At 37.3% G+C, this 13716-nt stretch overlaps 1 protein-coding gene and 2 long non-coding RNA genes across 3 annotated transcripts in view; all 3 read right to left on the minus strand.

The window, feature by feature from the left end:
- igsf11 (immunoglobulin superfamily member 11) overlaps nt 1-6301 on the minus strand; it is a 109296-nt gene extending 102995 nt beyond the window's left edge. The window contains exon 1 of the mRNA XM_042486841.1: nt 5347-6301. Coding sequence (XP_042342775.1) covers nt 5347-5407 — 61 coding nt within the window. The 5' untranslated portion in view covers nt 5408-6301. The remainder of the gene's footprint in view (nt 1-5346) is intronic.
- A 4158-nt stretch (nt 6302-10459) lies between these two features.
- Nucleotides 10460-11317, minus strand: LOC121943809. Its single transcript, XR_006105868.1, has 2 exons — nt 11276-11317; nt 10460-10650 (listed from the first exon to the last, which is right to left on the minus strand). It is a non-coding gene; the product is annotated as an uncharacterized LOC121943809 (long non-coding RNA).
- Nucleotides 11318-11358: 41 nt separating this feature from the next.
- Nucleotides 11359-12454, minus strand: LOC121943810. The gene is made up of 3 exons (XR_006105869.1): nt 12351-12454; nt 11865-11938; nt 11359-11437 (listed from the first exon to the last, which is right to left on the minus strand). It is a non-coding gene; the product is annotated as an uncharacterized LOC121943810 (long non-coding RNA).
- Between the last annotated feature and the right edge of the window lie 1262 nt (nt 12455-13716).

Raw genomic sequence — 13716 nt, forward strand, 5'->3', positions numbered from 1 at the left:
CAAGATCTTGCACAAGAGTACAAAGAAACAATAATTATTCTGTCTGAGCAAAGTCTGTGGAAAGCTCCAATTAGTGACTGTAGTTTAGGGTTCTGACTCACATGTCATGAGTTTGCTCAAATTCATGGGATTTAAGGGACTTTTTTCAATCTCTCTGTTCATTTTAAGTCTTCAGAACAATCCCTGACAGTAAGCAACAACTATGCGTATGACTGTCATGTAAGTAAGCACAACACTGAAACATGCTGGTAGTTACAAAGAGTTGAACATTTATTTAAAAAAACAATTTTTTTCTAACATATGACACTTATCCAAATGGCCTCCTTAATGTTATATCTGCATGTTCCAAACAACTCCTGAGATGTGATGGAGGAGTCCTGTCAGCAAAGGTCCTGTCAAACCACAAGAGCCAGCGAAGCAAAACTGCTCATTTCAAGGAAAGGATCTACAGGGTGCCACGACAGGAGGAAGACATCCGCTTTAAATATGTATAAGCCCAGGGCTCTTCGCACACACATACACACACACGCATGCGTGTGAAAGGAAATCAAGTTAAAAGACGGACTCATCTGAATAGTAAAATCTGTCACAGTACGTCATGGACAAAGATTCTGTTTTATACACATAAAGCATATACATTCAGTTATGTTATGTGGTCTTGTCAGGGCTCCCCCACCTCTCCTATACATGAGTGAGAAGCACAGACTTTGTTGTAGTTTTGCCTCCTTTTTTTTTAAATTGTTGTTTTGTGTCTCTTAACTGTGTCTCTAAATTCTGTGTCGTTTTGTGTCCCTTTTAAGTCATTTTATGTCTTTTTGGTGTCATTTTTTAATCTTTTTTGATCATTTTGTGGCTCTTGGAAGTGTTTTGTGTCTCTTTTAGGTAACTTTGCATCTTTTTTTATCATTTCATGTCTGTAGTTATTTTGTGTCTAGGTGTGGTTGTTTTGTCCCTTTTTGTGGTTATTTTGTGTCACTTTGCAGTTCCTTTGCATCTATTTCCTATCCATCCATGATCTTGCAGCACAGGGCAAAGATCTTGTGGCTCGAGCATTTTCATTGCAACTTTGATACACTGATCAAATATTTTACATGTTCTAAAATAAGGTTGTGCACAGAATGATGTTGCAGTGATTAAGTTGCTCATTTGACATGAACAAACATCCACTGCAAAGCAAGATGTTTGTCACTTCAAGTGTCAGAGATGATGAACATTAATCTAAAACAAGTTTAACAAACATACTGCCTGTCTCCAGATCAGCCTCTTTTTTTAATAAGCGACACCCTATTTCCCCAATCAACTAACCCAAATGCAGTTAAAAACACAAATGATCACATTTCGGCATCAACAGCATCACCCTGCTCCCTACATGCTCATGATTCACTCATGAGTCCCTCATTTGCCACTCTGATTAAAGGTACAACCAACCCCAAAAACCTCAAAGCCCCAAACCTCTGTGAACTGACCAGATCAGATGTTTGCCCCAGATGCTTGGCCAACTGCCGTGCAGCAGAGCAGCCTGTGGACTCTTTGGGGCCTAGTTTAATGTGTGCTTAAGAGACTGTGGGACCGGGTGAATGCTGCGCTCTATTCCTCCAAATATCTGCCCATCATTTATTCATTCACAGTCCCAGGATGGCTGCTGCTGCCATCATCGGAGGACCCCGTCGTCTGAAGTTCCCCGCGCCTCTGTCGCTCAAACATACACACGCACATGCACATACGCACATGCACTTTGCAAGCGGTCCCAGAGGTCTTTTAATTTTTTGAGAAGCTATTTTTAGTGAGAAAAATAATCGAGGTGGAAAGTTCCATCTGTCCAACACTCTTGTTCCAGCTGCTCCTTTTTAGCAGCAGGCGGAAAGAGGAGGGGGGAAAAAAACGCTACTTATGAGATAAAACTGACACAGACGGGATTTTTTTTTTTTTTTTTTATCATTTGCATCCTGCATTAGCAGGAATTTTACATTGAGAGGCATATTCCAAATCAGATGCTTTAAAGAGCAAGATCACCTGAGGTTACAAAAACTGTGCAGCTCTCTCCACCACATTTTTAAATCTTTTCAAAGCTTTTGTCACTCTGCTCTCTCTCATCCCTCATTATCTTTGACTACAAATGTTGAAGGGAAAAATTTACTGAAGTCGCAACAAAAACAGACAGGTAAACACGGTTTTGGTGATTTGCAGATTTATTTAATCTAGTGGATTCATCGGACCAGCTATACATTCTAATAAAGTTGTTGAATGTAGGTTTTGAAACAACATTTCCACCAAATTTAGTCCAATTTTTACCTCGACCGCTGGATGTTTTTTGGCCAGCAAATCACCCAAACCACTGATTGCTACTGTGAAACCATTGCTTGGCGTGAAATATATTTGAATGACAAATTTACTTAAATGAAATCAGCAAGCTGAACAAAGGAGACCAAGTAAACAACAAACAAACCAGGCTGACTAAATAATTTCATAGTGGGATTTCTAACAGATCCTCAAAAGTTAACAAGCTCACAGAGAAAAGTGGAGAAAGGAGCTAGTCTAAGTTCAGCTTTGATGCAGACGTGAATGCCCTGAATGTCAATGAGTTTAAGAAACACACCATGTTGTATTTTTTTAGTTATGCTTGAGCGCTCCCCATCCCCACTGGACTCTTAATTTCAAACATACAGGACAGTGGGATGGAAGCCCACAGGCTAATACAAACATTTCAATGTATGCAAATTTTAATACAAGAATCTATTATGCAGACCAGCCAAAACAAACAACAGTGGTGGCTCAAAAGTTCAGAGCCACCACCTCCGCTTGAATTTAATTTGCTGAACTGATTGGACCTCCGGTTTAGTCCCTGCAACACCCCAGGGTTTTTCTGGGTGAATCGTTAATCGGAGCATCATGGACAGAGCTGCTCTGTGTTGGTATTGCTGCGGGGGTTCGTTGTGACAACAGCGGAACCAATCAGTTTATTAGCATAGAGCCTCTACTGTTTATTCTTTTAACTTATACAAACTTTCTTCAGACGTTTAAAGCACTGAATAACTTTCCTTCACTATGTAGAGATGCTTTTTTCTAAGGATACAATATTTATGTGTGACTTGGGAGGGTTGATGGTTGGACAAGGACATGACATGTCCTCTAATTGATGCTGCACATGAAAACCTGTCCGTGGCTGACGTCTGTTCAAGTCATTTATGAATTTTACTTCCACCTGTCATAGTTGCTCACTGTTTTCTGCTTTTCAAAACTTTTCTCTTTTCACTTCTTTTTAGTGTGCAGCCACAGCAACAAACACAAACTGGAGGGCATGTATTCAAGCCAAAAAACACACTTTTGTCATAAAGGTTTAAGAGTTTTTGTTAAAGATATTTTTGGGGGGGGAGGGGAGTTTTTGCCTTTAATTGATAGGTCAGCACAAGTGTATAAGGGGGAAGAGAGAGAGGGGGTGACATGCAGCACAGAGCCGAGGCCGGAATTGAACCCACAGCCGCTGCAGCGAGGACACAGCCTTTATACCTGGGGCACCCGCTGTATCCACTGAGCCACCCCAAGAGTTTTTTTTTAACAACGTACAAGTAAGATTAAACTAGCAGACATAACATATTATAACATAATACGCAGATCAGAATAATTTAGTGACACTGTCTGACATGCAAAAAGTGGAGGTCAGTACAGACAGCCAAAACAAGCAACCACAATCAATACTGACTTTGCTGCATCAGAATGTATTTATAGAAACACTGGCAGCTCCCCACCAAGATGCGAGAGGAGAGAAGAAAAACTGTCCAGCAACTGCAGCCTCTCTCTGAACAAGTTGGCTCATTAATAGAGTCACTGGGCTCTTACACACTGAGCAGTTTGTTCTCTCTATAAAGTCATTTACAGTCTTGAACCTTCTCTCATTGCAGTGGCTGAGGTTTTTTTCAATTGGATGGACATGTGACTCACATGTGAATCAACCCGTTTTATCAGACAAAGGGTCAGAGTGGTTAAATTAAATAAGCTTGATTGCATGTCTGTGTGTGTGTGTGTGTGTGTGTGCACCAGAGTAAAGCTGACAAGACATTATACATCCACTCACTCCAGAGGTATGGAGCTAAACAATTGAGCGGCAGGGTGAAACACCCGGGCAATCAGGACTAAATTCAATCTCACATAATTGTTTTGTTCAAACTGACATGTCCACCAGGCCAGTGTGTGTGTGTGTGTGTGTGTGTGTGTGTGTGTGTGTGTGTGTGTGTGTGTGTGTGTGTGTGTGTGTGTGCCTGCAGGATTCAGTGGAAAAGCTTCTTGTGTCCTGACATGAAGCTCTGAGGGGACTTGGTTGGCATTGACGAGAATTTTTCAGCTCTGCTTTGCTGTTTTTCTGATTAAGATTTTTACACCATGAAAGACAGTGAAAGTGATGATCTCATACATCTTTAACTTAAAGCTATTTAACGGCCTCTTTATGCATTTTAAACATCTTTATTCATTAGCCTGCATCACATTTGCATGAATACATTTCCAAATGATGCTCATTTATTGTGTCATTCATCTTTTCTGTAATGACACTTCTATTGTGGAGAGTTTTCAATTTCATCTCCTGCCTGTACTGCAGAAAACCTCTGAAAGCATTTACAATTTACCGAACAAATATGACAGACAAATCTTAAGTCATATTTTCAGTGTTTCATGGGTTATTATATTATACAACAAAGAGCCAACATAATAGTATGACAAACTTACAATCACTCCAAATAGCTTGTTGGATTACTATTAACACAACTGGACTAAATAGTAAGATAAGGACACACACATGTGCACGTGTAAGTCCCCATAGGAAAATTATGGGAGTAGTCTATAAAATAATTTTCCTTTGGGGTTTTCTGCAGCAGGTCTCCTCTGGTTAATCGGACGGGTACCAGCGCACCATAGGGCGCATTATGGGTAACATGTGCACAATCAAAAGTGCTTTTGGTAGACATGACATGCGACTACTGGGGAAAAGTCATCCTAAATCGGTGCTTTAGTTTTTGTGGAAATGATTATTTTTTTTTGTGGGATTTGTCAGATCCAAACATACAGTATTAAGAAGGAGGAGGGGGAATCAAATGGATGTGGCACGCGCTCTTGGAGGGGAGAGGTTAATTCCAAATACATCTGTTTTTTGCAGCGCTGATGCAGATGTATTGTAATAATGATTGGTACACGTGATAGAGTATCTGGAAGCCTTTCGACATTTTTTCTCATACTCCTAATAATAATAATAATAACAATAATCAATTATTATTTTATTGTTATTATTATTATTATTTTTATTACTATGTGTACTGTGCTTAAGTTGAGGAGAGACACACAAGTTACACAACTTACCCTCCATGCAGAAGATGACCATCCAGGCTATCCATAGGTCCGAGTTATGAAACTTCACCATGGTTCGTAACTGTTCAGTCACTGTTTCTTATCTTTAGCCCAGTGCCTCCTTTTTAAAGAAATCTCAGCTCCGCTCACACTTTCCTTGAAGATAAGTAACTGTTCCTTCTAATGGCATGCGACATGAAAGCAGTCCGGGGTTTTTACGCAGCGCACCAAAACGACATTTCCCCCAAACAACGTGAAATGTCCAAATGTGCTGAGAAAAATGACACAGAGTGCATTTCTGTCCAGCGGGCACTCGTCCCTCCTTCGAGCACTTCTTTTTACTCCTCCTTTCCTCCCGTTCTTTGGTAGCTGCTGGTCACTCCAAGACTATTTTCTTTCCTAAACCTCAACAGTCAATTTACGCACGCTTGTGAAAACTCAATGTCCACCTGCTGGTGAACCAAAATGTGCCGACTGTCGCTAAAAGTGACTCAGAAACAGACCCGAAACTGGCACTTTTCCCGTCCGCTTGGTGAGTCTCTCCAACGCGTCTTGTTGCGCTCCATGGTTTCTCGTCCGTTCTGCTGCTGCTAAACGGACCTGAGAGTAAAGCTAACATCATTGTAGACAATACCACTTCCCATTGATGTTTTTCAAAATAAAACATCCACCGATGTTAATTATGAGGTGACACTAGATGGCCAGTCCGTGCGTCGAGGTTGAAGTACTTCTCTTGTCTACAACTGTGCGCTCCACACACTTTCCTACATTCAAAAAAAAGTTTTCCTTGGTGCTATATCGTAGGCAGCTGGACTTGCTTAAGTTTCTGGAAGACGTTTCCCCTCTCCTCTGCGCCACTCTTTCAGTTCCAACAGACAAAGCCAGGCGGCTTTTGCACGCTTTTGGCCCAGCAGTGCGAGCCCTTTCACAGTTGTTGAGGTGTGAGGAGTTCCCTCCACAGACAGCTTAACACTCAATCACACCTGGACCCAACTAATCCTAATGACCTACATGATGGTGGCCAAGTGAAATGACTCTGAAACTCACAGCTCACATGTGACCAACAACTCTGTAAGGAATCACACACACAAATGTCTTCAAGAAAGTCAAGCAGGTCCAGTTACCTATGATATAGCACCTAGAATTACCATGACCTGACTGTCTGAGAATTTTCACCAGTCTTCAAAAACTAAAACAAAAAAAGGAAAATCAAAGATAAATATGTTGGGGGGGGGGATACGAAATAAAAATAGATTATTAACTTTAAACAATTCAGCTTAAATGTGAGTCTCCTCCACTCCACAACACTCTACTTTTCTTAACTCCCCTCCACTCTGCAGTAGGCTGGAAAAAAAATACCAAGCACCGTCATCCAGGAACAAAGAAAAAGTGGGGCTTACAGTAAATGAGACGGCGAAAAACACGGTAGAACTCGGAGTGCTTTTATTTGTTAGTAAAATCCACCAGGGTTCCTGTTTTAATCTGAGTGTGTCCGTGCGGCTTGACGGCACCCAGTGGCGGATGATTGAGATGAGCTCGAGCCCGGCTGTTGCTAGGAGACCGCTGACGCCAATCGCGGGACAGACAGAGAGAGAGAGCGAGAGAGAGAGACGTCCATGCCCTCTCGTGGTGCGATCATAGGACGACCGACAGAAGAAAATCATCTTAACTTCAATAGAATAGAATAGAAAACAGCATAGAATAAACAGATGATGATAAAATAATAATAATAATAATAATAATAATAATAATAATAATAATAATAATAATAATAATAATAATAATAATAATAATAACGATAATAATAATAATAATAATAATAATAATAATAATAATAATAATTTGAATAATTAGAATAAAACAGAACAAGTCTAAAATAGAATTAAAGCAGATAAATATAATGACATATGATGGAATAGATTAAACTAGATTACAGTAGGATATCTTTGATAGCCTTCTCTTTTTAGTGACTATGTGCATTTTAAAAATGTTATCGTAGATAATAAGTGCAAAAGATAATCAATAGTATATTATAATAAAACACAAGACTGTTGCTGTGTGGAGAAAAACATCCAAAAGATCAGATAATTTCCTATGGTAGTAAAATTTATCAGCTTCCTTGAAGGTTGTTGCTGCATTAGGTCATATGTGCTGAGTCATTTTTCATAATTTTGTAATCTAAATATTAGTGCAGCATCACTGCAACACAGATAATAATCTGACTCAGGTGAGTTTACCAATCAGAGGAAAAAAACACAGCACAAACAGTGACAGCAGATTATTTTTCTATAAAAAAGTGGCACCTCTCTGTGTGTGATAGTGTGTAAAGACATTACCTAAAATTAAATCTTTTGATTTTTTTTTTAATCAAAGCATGGTAAGTATGTATCAAAAAAAAGCAACGTGTCTGTTATCAGTGTCTGCATGCCAAAGGAACTGAGTGATTAAAAGAAGCAGCTGAAGAGACTTCATCAAAACAAACTGTGTTCAGGCCTCTAATCACTCTGATCCACTGATCACACTCAGCTCACCTCAGCACTAAATAGCTGCTTGTATCTTTTTCTGCCTCTCCTTACATGTGGTTGCAGTACAGTTCATTTCATTAGCTAAAACAACCATCCAAACATCAAAAGTGAAACATTCTGATTGAAGTGGTTTTGAATTTACCCCTCTAATTTTATATTTAAGACTTTCAGAAAGTGAAAGTCAAAGGGAAAGACATAAGAGAGTCGATGTCCTAGACACCCATCTCTGCATCAATTCATCCATCCCTCCATCCTTTATTCTGCTCAGAAGCTGTTGGCAGAAATTCACAGACGTTTAGCTGCCACTGCAGACAAATAAGGTACAAGATCGAGGATCTTAGGGATGCCCCGAGGCCTTCACATCTATCCCTCTCTTTCCTCATTTCTTACTCTATTTTCTGCCTGAACTTTAAACTTTTTTCTTATGCACCCTCAGCTCTCTCTGTGAAAAGGTCATACTGCTATTGTGATATTGCATTCAAGCAAACTGCATCAGAGGGAAAACAACATCCAGTGCAGCAGGTCAGATCTTAAAAGTTTGACGCAGCTCAGTGTTTGGTGTACACCTGGAGGAGCTCTCTGCGGTCACATGAGGACAGATTGGCTTGATGCAGCACAAAATTTAAAGACTTCTGAATCAAAGACACTCTGTAGTTTGAGAAAACCAGCTGACGTCTTAATTACTGGGACACTTCACATACAGAGTTCTGTTTATGAAATGCATTGATGCACACCCTTTTTTTCTTCTTTTTTTCTGACCTTATAGCTTGTGTTGCTGTTGTTTTTTAGTTTTAGTGGCATATTTTAATTTTATACGTTTGATTTGATCATCTTTAAATTGCAAGTTATGTCTGACTAACCACTGTTCAAGACCAACGAACAACAAAACCAGTTGTGTTTAAGCGAGTCATTCTTGTGTTTCCAGCTGCTTTTTTTTAGACTCCAGACTTGTGTGTTTTGAAGTGACCTGACATTGTTGTTTTTCTCACTAGAATCGCGCCCCCAAAACCAGGTATTTTAAACAAAAGCATCTTTTCCAAAGGATAATCAAGTGTTATTTGAGCTCTAGTTTCACTTGTTCACTTGTGCCTCAGTTGGCAGAAGCAAGATAAAATCAAACAAAGGCAATGTGTTCAGTCACGACAATGTAGGAAAGAAATTCAAAGAAAGAGATGTTGTAGTACATGCCATTCTGCAAAGAGGCACAGTTTTCACACAAATAAAACCTCTTAGGTGAACAAAACTGTTGTTGTAAATCACCCACTGATTTCTCCTTTCAGTATTCCCAAAAATAAAATTAAGGTTTGAACATGATGGATGGGTTAAATTGGGTTTCTTCAGCAACCCCCGGAAACATGCATGCTTGATTTATTATTGATTCCTTTCTGAAACGGCTCCATTTTTCTTCTTTTTTTCAGCTCTCCCATAAAAGATTCAAAAGACCTGAAGGAGATCCTCAACGCTAAATGCTGTAATTCTGTTCTCCTGTCAGTCCAGGCTGGGGTTCACGACAACTTGAATATTGATGTCTGGTAAACGGCTGATCCTTTCTTTACTGCTGCAATAACTATTTTTTAGTGGTTAGAGACATTGCTTCAAGAGGCTTCACTTTATCTCCAGAGATTTTGTTGTTGTTGTTAAACCTGAACCAACACACACTACCCTAACCCTGGAATATATGTTCTACGTATATATTTACTCAAGTGCACTTGAGTACGTTTTTGAGGTACTTGTTACAGTAGTATTTCAATTTTACATTGCTTTATAATTCCACACCTACAATACTTGATGAATGAATGAAATACACCACATTTTGCTTTACTACATTTATCTGTTATTGCTATTTTTTGCAAATTTATATTTTTACACACAAAAGATTATCTCTCGAAATATGATGCATATATTTTTATTGAATTTAAAAAAAGGATTTTAACAACAATGTAACTCTAAAGAGGGTCATTGAGTATAATCACTTTAAATACTTTTTTTTTTTTACTTCTGTGTATTTACTTGAGTGAAAATTCAAATGCTGAACATTTATATGCAAGTAGGGTATGTTTACACTGTGGTATTTCTACTTCAAGGAAAGGATCAAAATACTTCAACCTCTGGTCCATTGACACTTGCTGATGGTGTCAACTTAGGTCAAGTGAAAACACCCTGCAGCCATTAAACATTCACTGAGGACTAAGATTTCTTTATTATTATTATATTATTATTATTATTATTATTATTATTATTATTATTATTATTATTATTATTGTTTTGTTGTGTTTATTATGATTATTATTATTTCAGACCAAAAGAGCTTATCAACAATTCTGCAGAAATTCATGTGAAGTAAATAAATTATTATTGAATTCATTTTACTCAGCTTTTTTCTGAAAACAATCCTTTCTATTTTGTCATTTCAACAAACACCATCAGTTACTATGACAAAAAACAAATCTGTATTTTTGTACTCTTAAAATATAAATCTTGAAAATAAAACTAATTTGATCTACTACTTGTGATTGACCTTAAATACTGCTAACATTGCCATCTTGTGGTGAAGAAAACACACTTTACCTGACACAAGGACTACCGGAGAGAAAAAAAACTGCAGGCATTTTGTTGATTTACCTCACTAGATGAGCACATCTGTTTAGACAAGACCAGCATTTTTCTGTGACACCAATGAAAAGACAGGAAGAAAAGATGATACTACTACACACTTAACCACACATTTTGTTAACAGACAAGATCATGAGAGACAACGAGAGCAGTCCGGCCCCCACAGGAAGCATCACCCCTGAAATTACAAAAAGGACAATGCTGTAACTGCATAATCGATGTTTTATTAACAAACATCTGAAGAGCCACAACTCCCTCAATATCTTTAATGTATGCGTCATTATGGAACTAACATGTGCCAGAATGTTATTCATTTTTGGAGTTGGAATTCTATTGACTCCAGTTTGACCATGACCGCAGCGTTTGCTCTAGTCATCTGCATGGAAACCTATAATTCACACAAATAAGCTGCACACAGCACACACAGGAGGGTGTGGTGTGACACATCTGATCAAAACTGGCACTGCTGGTCAGACCTGTTGTAGATGTTTTATGTGCACCAACGAGTCAAAAATTCAGTTGCCAGTCTTTGAAAAGAGATGTAACAAGTATGTCATCCGATGACCTGCATTTATTGCATTTTGTCATGAAAAGTCTTAAGAATTACAAAGGTGTGGGAACAATTTTGTAAACTGAGCACTGAGGAGTGATAGAAGTTTTATGTGTGGGTGCTCAGAGTGGCAAGAATCCAGCACAGTGAGGCCTACTTCAAAAGAGTTAAATTATTCTCTGTCAAAAATTAAATTAGCAAGACATCTCTATAATAAATAAATACATTTTTAAAAATGCAGAATAGGGCCTACCTCATCACTGGAGGATGAAGATGAGGATGAGGAAGAGGAAGATGACGAGGTGCCTGCTCCGTCCTTCTTTTCCTTCTTTTTTCCATCTTTGCCGTCTCCACTCTTTGACTTGTGCTTTTTTTTAGACTCGTCTTTACTTTTGGACTTGCCCTTGTCATCCTCCTAAAAAACATCAAACATTGACTTTGAATAGAACAGTTCCATTTAGTTTGTACAGGAAATGAATTAAATGTAACATCAGGCATGTTACAGTTAAAACTGAACTAACTTAGCTGAAAACTAGTTTTTAGCTAAGTTTCTGTTCAGCAAGATATTGTTGGATTAGTATTTAGGGATTTGAGTCTTTAGTGTTTTAGATTTAGTCTTTAGATTTGAGTATTTAGTGTTTGAGTCCAGTTATTAAAATCTATCAAGAGTAAGAAATTGTGTGTTTTGTGCCAAAGCATTGGCAGCACAGATTACCAGAATAGGAACTTTTGGCCTTGCTGTCTAAAAAATAAAATAAAACAAAATCAAAAGTAGTTTCTACATTAAACAGAATGCAGAATATAAGAACAGAATACAAGTCCTCTACTTTATTTTACCCTACCTTCTCATTCTTCCTCTTGCTCCAGGGCCACATTTTCTTTGCAACTTTTGTCTTCTTTACCTTGTCACCTAAACCTGCACACAAGCAAAAGATGGTAAGATGGTTTGAAATATTATGTTAGAATAAATGTGATATACAAATATAAATTATTTTCATCGAACATCTGAGAGACAAAAGCAACCTCGGCAAGAGCACAACCATTTTAACAAAACAAATTTCCCCACTTTGGGACTAATAATAGATTATCTTATCTTATCTTATCAAACACCCTGCTGGGACTTTCTTTGGCCGTATGTTTTTAATCATTTTCTAAATGGAATATCTAATTAATGGATATCGACTTAAACTGTCAGGTCCAAGTAAAAAATAAAACCCTGTTGCTCTTCAATTCCAGTCTCCAAGACTTAAATTATACTGTTGAAATCATTCAAGAAAAACATTAACCTTATAGGTTACTAAATACTGTCAAAGTAAAGTTGATCCTACCTGAAATTATGACTCCCGTTCATGTGCTTTCCAAAACAAGCGAACACAGAGACACAAACACACACACACAGAAACCCTGGATTAACAACATCTAAACCACGCCCCAAAACCAGCTGTGTTATTTTCGATTGACATGTTTCACGATAGTCCTCCATGGAAGGTTTTACTATGACAAGACACAGCAGGTTCACTCACAATTAAACTTTCTAAGACTGGGTGCTGGATCTTTGATGCAGGTAACAATTAAGTTTTGAATCTTTAATTTTGTAACATGGTCTTGCTTTCTGGAGAGGAACTTTTAGAAACCTAACAGCTACACTGACCATTCTGGAGCATCTAAAAAACAAAGATCTTAGATCAAGGGTTCTCACAGTTTGGCATTACATACAACACTCATATATATATAATTTATTAAATATATATTTTAAGCATATTTGAATTACTGCTTAAGAAGCACTTGGGATTAAATAATATTGGAAGTTTTTCTTTTGTGTTTTTTTTATTTACAAGGAGAAAATGTGGTCAGTGGTGAAAGAAGTATTTTCTTTACCTATAGTAAAAGTATCAGTGCTAGTGTGAATGCTCCATCACATAAGGTCTGCATTTAATATTTTACTTAAGTAAAATTAGGTATCAAAATAAAATTTAAGTATCAAAAGTAAGAAGCAGTTATTATGCAGAATGGCCATTTATATATATATATATATATATATATATATATATATATATATATATATATATATATATATATATATATATAAATGTATATTATCACCTCTGCATTGACAAAAGCATTTTAATATAAATTGATCCAGGAGCTCATTTCAACTATTTAAGTACCTCAAAATGATACTCAAGTGCAGTATTTCATTAAATGTACGTATTTTCCACCATAGCTGTGGTATTTATATATATATATATATATATATATATATATATATATTTTTGTTTTTTTGTTTTTTTGTATATATATTTTTTATTTTTGTATAATTTTTAATATACTTAGATAGGCAGTATTTTTCATTATTAATATTGTGTTATCAAAGGAGCCTGTGATAGCTGTAAGCTAAAATGAAATGTTTTGTTTTGTTTTATTATTAAAATAATGGGTAATGGTGTGCACTTCATTCATCTAACAAAACAAAAGTTAGAGAATGCAGAAGACCTTGTACATCGCGTCATATAATAACCGCTGTTTGGCCAAAAAACATCCAGCTGTCGAGGTAAAAACTTGGCTAAATCTGACGAAAAACTAGTTTCAAGACCTAAATTGAATAACAAAGTAGAGCATGTCCAATAATAAATCTTACCCAAATGATGTTTACTTGTGTATTTTGTATTGCTATTTGACAGCAACTTTGTTTTT

The sequence above is a fragment of the Plectropomus leopardus genome, chromosome 5, assembly GCF_008729295.1.
Source record: "Plectropomus leopardus isolate mb chromosome 5, YSFRI_Pleo_2.0, whole genome shotgun sequence".
Taxonomy (NCBI): Eukaryota; Metazoa; Chordata; class Actinopteri; order Perciformes; family Serranidae; genus Plectropomus; species Plectropomus leopardus.